The 7803-nt window shown below is 43.0% G+C and overlaps 1 protein-coding gene across 1 annotated transcript; it reads left to right on the top strand.

Annotated features, from left to right (window-relative positions):
* Window positions 1–7364, top strand: LOC112146872 (the record flags this gene model as incomplete). The annotated part of the gene is given in 3 exon segments (XM_024272916.2): window positions 1–448; window positions 557–958; window positions 2704–7364. Coding segments are annotated over 3 exon segments (4740 nt in total). The 3' UTR covers window positions 6598–7364.
* Between the last annotated feature and the right edge of the window lie 439 nt (window positions 7365–7803).

Genomic DNA, 7803 nt, shown 5'->3' with positions numbered 1-7803 from the left:
CAGGATGTCACTTCTCAACTTTCCTATTCCGAAGTTGGATGTCACTTTGCAGGAAGTGAGCCGTGTTCTGCAGCTTACTTTCAGTTCTGAACTGTACGGGGAGTTCAAGAGCACCTTGGAGCAGCATCGGGGGGTCCTGGAAGAAGCCCAGAAGAAACTAGCCGCGGTTGTTGAGGGCCAAGAGAACTGGGTGACGCAGCAGTTCAAAAGAGGCTTGTTGTCCTGCGCCGACCCCCTTCCCACTTCAACAGCCCTTCCAGTTGTTCTGCTTCCATCTAAACTAAAGGGATGCACACAGCTGGCCAGGTCAGCAGCTCTGCTCTGGGCAGCAGCCAAACTGTACAGTGAGCCTCTCCTGCTGGAGGGCGATGCCCCGTTGGAGCACACTCAGCAGTCTGAGGTGTTCGCTGCCAGCCGTATTCCAGGAAGGAACCAGGATGAAATCAAGGTGAGACAACTCACAAAAATGTTTGAACAGTAAACCTTTCATTTAAACCATCTCCGTTTCCCACTTCACTAAAGAGTTTTCTCAGAGTCTGTATTTTCTCAATGACAGGTCTACCCTGACAGCCTTCATGCAGTCATCACCTGTGCTGGGGGAGTGTTCCCTCTTGACATCCTGAGGCGCCCCAGCGCAGACGGTCCAGTCTCTGCAAAATCCTTCACAGAGATCTACACCCAGCTGGCTCAGGTGATGGACCAGCCCAGAGCTGGGAAGCAGAATGATCCGTCTGTGGTTTGCAGCCTCTCAGCTCTGGAGCGCAAATCCTGGGCTGCTGTGAGGGAAGAGATCCTGGAACAAGGAGGAGAAGCGCTGTCTTCTCTGGAGCTGATGGAGAGCGCTGTGCTCACTCTGTGCCTGGAAGACTGCGACACGCCGTCTGAACTGGCTGATGTTCTCAACGCAGTGCGACTGGGAGGAGGAGGAGGAAGGCCGTTCCTGAGACACTACGACAAGGTATTCAGAAATGAAATCTCTAGCTCTAAAGAGAGTATGGAAGAGAAACTGAGAGAACCTTTTAACATTGAACACTACTGCACTTAGAATACAACCTGCTAGGTTTATCTTTTAAAATCTTGTCAGTTCAAATATTTCAAGTTATATAACCATAAAATGTTTTATAGCACTTTTTTCAGAGAAACTACAACATAATCCACATATTGTCTAAAAGAACCAAAAAACGTATGACTGATAACAACTGACTGTATATGAGAACTGGACTGAGTTACCCCTCCCCTCTTGTGTTCCAAACAAGAAGTACCCACTCCAACAATCCAAAATCCCAAAGACTTCTACAACTATTTTTAATTTATTCAATTTGTCAGAATAACTGCTGATACTCTGATACTTTTTGAACCCATTTTTGCTAATTCTAATTGTTTTATCATTATTTTTTTTCCAAAGTGAATTAAAGTTTTTCAAGTTATAAACTGACCAATCAGATTAGGAGTGTATGGGGGAAATTCTGTAGATTTGGTAATATATCACAATATTTCATTTGGCGATTTAAAATGCTGACAAGACGATACCCAATTAATCATTTTTGAGCGTCTCACTTTTGTTTTCCACCTAAACCCTTGACCACTAGTTGGCAGCACACTTTGAGCAGCTCTACACCGCACCATAACAAGATCTCATGAGAACCAGAATTTAATATGACTCAGTTTTATTTCTAAGTCATGCTTTTAAAAAAAAAAAAAAGGTACAATCTTGGGACAGATTGCGATATGTGTCGTATCACAAGACGTGTATCGCGATACGTAACATATTGCCAGATTCTTGCCAATATACATCCCTAAATCAGATCTTTTAATAAAAGTGTGTGGTCTCATATCGCAGTTCAAAATGTTTGATTAAAATATTCTTCAAAGCCCACTTTCAAACATTAGGGGTGTGGACTTCCAACAAGCTCACTCCTAATTGGTGAGAGTGGTTGGCACAGAAGTTTTGACTCAGACTGAGTTGGATCAATCCCTTCTTACTGACGTCTGGCTCCAAATTGGCGGTGTCAGTGTCATGGGAAAAATTAAATAATGGCGACTGAACTGATATAAATTCGTTGGAGCCGGAAACAAGCAATTCTCTATGAGGGATGTCACACTAACTAGGTTCAGTTCTCATGTGCAGTCAATGCTCATCAACCACTGAAACACTGAAAAATAAAAATGTAAAACTAAGTTGAAAGGATTAATTTCAATGTAGCTTTAAAAGTTGTACTTGTTGCATATTTTTTATCTTGTGTTTAAATTTTGCTAAAAGAGAAAATAGAAACTTGGAAATGTCTAGGGAAGAGACACAGAGGAGTAAAGGGATCCAGACATTTGAGCATCATTCAGAGAAAAGTATATTTTCATCCAGTGTTGAAACATTTTAAGTAACAGCACCTCCTGGAAGAAGAGGTTTTAATTGTGTGATGTTGGTTCCGCATGAGAGCAAACCTAATATAGGTCCTGCATGACAAGTCCCTGTGGGCGATGATGCCAGCTAGTGGTTTGGAGTTTAGGTTTAGGTAGAAAACAAAAGTAAGTCTCTGGTCTTAATGCAGTCTCAGATACTACCAGCTCATTTTATTCAGTAACCAATTCTCTGAAGTAAAACCAAAACAAATAAACCATGTGGTGTTTTCAGTAAAGAATTAAAAAGACAAAACCAAACTCCACAAAAATAGTTTATTGTTTCTTTGATTTATTCTTTGTTTGCAGGTCCTGAACCTTGTGGTGTTCAAAGACTGCACGGCTGGGATGGTGTTCGAGCACAGTGCTGTGGATGGGATGGTGGCTGCTCTTGTGACTGAACGTGTGTACCACCTGTCTGAGAGTGTTGACCTAAATCATGTCCAAAATGATGCAGAAAACACGGCTAGGCCAGTCTCTGATAACAGTAAGAATTCTGTTTGCCCAACTGCCTTAAACTTTCCTCTGAAAGCAACGAGTCCCCCCCAGCAAAACCCTGAATTGACAAAAAGCCATCCAGTTCTCACATTCGATTTGTCCTCTTATCCTGATGTCTTTTCCACTCTCAGAGGGCAAAGGGGGCTTTATGATGCTTGGATAAACTTCTCATTGCAGCTCTCCCTGAGTCAGACGCTTGGTGAAGCTGCTGACTGTCACATGTTTGTCACTCCAACCCACATGAGGCACTACAAACACGGTCGATGTGATCCCACCTACTCTGTCACCATCCACTCTCGTAAATTAGCAAGTGTCATAGCATCTCGCATCAGTCCAGATGGTACAATCCAGTACACCACTGACCTCTTAGAGTTGTTCCATGCTGCATTTACAGAGCACAAGAACCTCATCAGAAACACCAAGACAGGCCAGGGTGTTGGTCCCCATGTGGCTGCCCTCCGTCGAGCTTTACCACCTGACAACCCGCTAAAGAAGTTTCTGGATCCTTTTGCATGTCCATCAGTGTACCTCACAGGAATAGATTTTATGGAGGGAATTGAGTGTGGAGTTGGAAATGTTTATTCTCAAGATCAACTGGCTGTGACCTACCTGGGGAAGAGAGACAAGGTCCGCATTATGCTTAACGGAAAAGGGAGCTTTGCTCTATCTCTAGAAAAACTTCAAGAAAACCTCAAGATAAATCTGAAGTTAGTGATGCTTCTAGCTGTTCGATATGCCATTGCAAGCCAAATGCAAGCCCTTGAGTGTCTTTTCCATCAGGATCAGAAAGATCAGAAAAACACTTGCTCAGGAAGTTCAGACCAAAGTAAAACCATTGCCGACACTCCCACTGGCATGAGCTCAAACCACACTCTGGTGATTCATGGTGGTGCTGGAGAGGACATGATGCTGAACAATAAAGTGGCAGATATCATTGAGTTTGCATTACAAACTGCCTTAACCCTTGGGTCCAAGGTGCTTCAACAAGGTGGCAGCAGTTTGGATGCAGTTCAGAGGTCTGTGGAAGCCTTGGAAGACTGCTTCCTGTTCAATGCAGGAAAAGGTTCTGTTTTTAACAAGGATGGCGTGAATGAATTGGAAGCAACCATTGTTGATGGTACCGCAAAGAGGGCAGGATCTGTTGCATGTGTGAAGAGTATAAAGAACCCCATAAAAGCAGCCAGGGCTGTAATGGACAAGAGTCCACATGCACTGATTGTGGGAGAGGGGGCAGAAGATTTCCTCCGGGGTTTAGAAGGCAAAGAGAAACCTGTTGGACCAGAGTATTTTCACACTGATGTACGTCAGAAAGAGTTGTTTTTGAAACTCGGTGGTGGAAACAGCTCAAAGGGCAGTCACCCTCAGACTGTCGGAGCTGTAGCCTTGGATTCACTGAATCGACTTGCTGCTGCTTCCTCAACGGGTGGATTGGTAGGAAAGCTGAAGGGCAGGGTTGGTGACACAGCAGTGGTAGGGGCAGGGATATATGCCGATGACAGAGTGGCTATAACCTGCTCTGGAGATGGAGATGTTTTCCTCAGGAACACGGTAGCACAAAAGGTAGCCAGTCTATATCACAACAAAGGGTATAGCCTTAGGCAAGCCTGCAGGGAAGTGATGGCTGAGGACCTGAATGGAACCTGTGCAGGATTCATTGCTGTGGATGCAAAAGGTGAAGCAGTCATTGAAACAAATGCTGGTGTTATGTTTGTGGCCTCCATGTCTGGTAGTGTGTCGCGGGCAGAGATCATTAGGCCAGTAAAGAGCTTCTCCAATGTAATCTGGGAATCAGACAAGCTAGTAGCTTACCTAAATCCTAACCCCTGGACTCCTGGATCAGCAATTCTAACCAGAAAAGCTCACACTGGTGTATGCAGCCTCTTCCAGTTGTCCACACTTGATTTTATTTCCATGTTACAAGGAGCAAAAGATGTGTCAAACTTGTTGTGTGAGCGACTGGGAGTACAGCGTTGTGCCTTGGTTTGCAACCCAGTCCCTGACCAACCAGTTCAAATCAGATTACTCCCGCTTCATGGTTTAGAGCCAACATGGAAGCCTTGTCTTAGTGCTGAGGAGGAGTTCCATCCTCACAACACTGGTTACTGTACATCAAAAGATGGGCCGCGCTGGGAGGATGAAGCATTGACCAAGGTTCAAACCCAGATCCGGAGTGCACTGCCAACACAAGAGCTGCCGTTTTGCTTTGAGTATTTTGGTGATTCTTCAGATGATAACTTGTTCAGCCGTATTATACGGGGCAAAGAGCAGCAGTGGCGCGTGTGGGAAGACAGTGAGCATGTTGCTTTTCTTACACCATACCCAAATAGACCAGGAATAACTGTTGTGGTGCCACGCAAAGCACTGCCCAGTGACGTCTTCCAGCTGGATGAACCTGATTACACAGCATTGATCCTGGCCACTTACAAAGTTGCTAAACTACTTGAAAAAGGAATGCAAGCCCAGGCTGTAGCAATGATCTTTGAAGGCTTTCAGATTGACCATGCTCATGTCAAGTTGATCCCTCTGCTGCCCTCACCAGAAGGCACTAGACCAGTTGAGATACAACCAGAATGTGTTCAAAGCTACCCTGGATTTGTGTCATCAACTGATGGTCCCCCGGCCGATGGGGAAACCCTCCAAGACATCTACTCTAAACTTGTTCAGTGCAAACCACCTCGCTCGTGGGAGGACCCTCAGTCTCACCCCACATTTGCCATCAGCAGCCCATGGTATCGCAACCTGTTCCAGATTCAGAACACCCTGTTTCACAGCACTGTGGAATATTTCCACAGTTCCTGCCAGTTTGCCTATGCTCTGACCCCTCTTACTACAGACACCATTTCTTCTCCAATGGGCCTGGGATCTGACTCAGAACCAGTGTCTGTCAGCCTGCTGGGACAGGACATCTACCTGGCTGACTCTATGCAGTTTGTGCTTGAATACTTCCTTCGCTTCCAGGAAAACCTAGCAGGTACTTACTACATATCTCCCAGCTTCAGAGGGGAGGATCCAGATGCCACTCACCTGAACCAGTTTTACCATGTTGAATGTGAACTGCTGGGTGACATGGACAATGCAATTTCTGTTGCAGAAGGATACTTAGCCCATTTAACTAAATCAATGGTAAAGAAACACTCAGATCTAATCCTGAATACTGCTGGCACTCTTTCACACATCACATCTCTGCTTAGCAAACTGCAGGGAAACACTCCCCTACCAAGGATTCCTCTGGATCAGGCCATTCCCATGATGCCTTCCGCAGACTGCTTAGAGTGGGTACTAGATGGCCAGCCGGAATTTGGTAGAAAGCTGACACGCAAAGGAGAGCGGTTTTTAATTAAGAAGTATGGTGGTCCTGTTTGGCTAACTGAGATGGACCACTTAGGAGTTCCCTTCTATCAAGCATATGTGGAGGGAACCGAGAGGCGCAAAGCAAAAGCCGCTGACCTTTTGCTGGGACTGGGAGAGACCGTGGGTCTTGGTGAACGCCATTCCACTCAAGAGATGGTTCAAGATGCCCTCAGGCACCACGCAGTGCCAGAAGAGTCCTACAAGTGGTACATTGAGATGCGCCAAGTGAAGCCCCTCCTCACCAGTGGATGGGGAATGGGCACGGAGCGCTATCTGTGTTGGCTGCTTCAGCATGACGATGTCAGAGATCTGCACATTATACCCAGATTGAAAGGAAAGAAGTACATGCCGTGATTCAGTCAGATTGTTAGGCCATTAGATGTGACATATTTTTAAAACCTGGGCCAAAACTGAGTAAACAGGACAATTTATTACTGTACAACTTGAACCAAAATTAGTCATTTTTATTATATTGGTTTTACCCGTTTCTCAAAACAGAGGAAACTTGCTGCCGCTTTTAGAAACAACCGGGTCCCCAAAATGTTTTTTAAAATAATCAAATGTATTTTTAAAAGTTTTCTTTGTTGTGCAGCCACAAGATTACATTTGTCAACATCATAGAAATGTGGATGTTAAAAAAATATTGTACTCTTTTGTACTGTCTTGCAGAGAATAATTGTTTCCATAGTTGAAATATTTACTTTCTCACTTTTTATGACTTCATACATTTTTAGATGGATTTTAAAAATTAAAAAAAATTGTTAAAAAATGCATTCCAATCACAGCTCTTGTGAAATTATCACTTTTTCTTCTTGTAACAATTTTTATGCAATGGTTTTAGTTTTGGCTATTTGTCATGTTCCTTTTTGTTTTTAATTTCAAAAGAATCATCCTGTATTGATTTTATATTCTTGATACTGAATTCAATCTAATTAATTTGAATAAATCATTGAAAGATTGCATATGTTTCACGTGACAGATGAATTGATAGAATTGTTTTAGAATCATTTATACATATTTGCTCAGACTGTAAAGACGGTTCATCAGCAGCAAATTCTTTGATTCTTGGGTTTTAATTGAATTGATTAAATAAAATGATTTAGATAAAAATTGTGTTGTTGTTTTGTCATTTTTACAGATTTTTTTGTGTAGTATGATTAGACTGATGAGACTAGAATACTCTGATAAAATGTTACATCCAAAGTATGGCTTGTCTTTTTAACCCATTGAAGCTGGAGCTGGAGAGGTTAACAAAAATTAAAAGACAAAAAGTTATTTATGAGTTTTTCATTTAATTCTTAGCTTCTGCATTTTTACTTAATTATTTTTAACCACAAAACACAGCACAAAGAGCTTTTTGTCATTCTTGGCAGCATCTGTATTTATCATGAGATCAGTCACTAAAATTGCTTGACTTCTAGAATTTTCCATTCTTTTCAGTTCTGTTTGTTTTGTGTAAGTTACATACAGTGATACATGTCTGGTAGTGACATAATTTTGTTTCAGAATTCACTTTTTTATAACTGCCACTAGATGGTGGTAAGGATAATACAGACTAAC

The sequence above is a fragment of the Oryzias melastigma genome, linkage group LG8 (genome assembly GCF_002922805.2).
Source record: "Oryzias melastigma strain HK-1 linkage group LG8, ASM292280v2, whole genome shotgun sequence".
NCBI classification, from domain to species: domain Eukaryota; kingdom Metazoa; phylum Chordata; class Actinopteri; order Beloniformes; family Adrianichthyidae; genus Oryzias; species Oryzias melastigma.
The sequence above is the reverse complement of the archived record's forward strand: the minus strand, read 5'-3'. Positions and strand labels throughout refer to the sequence as shown.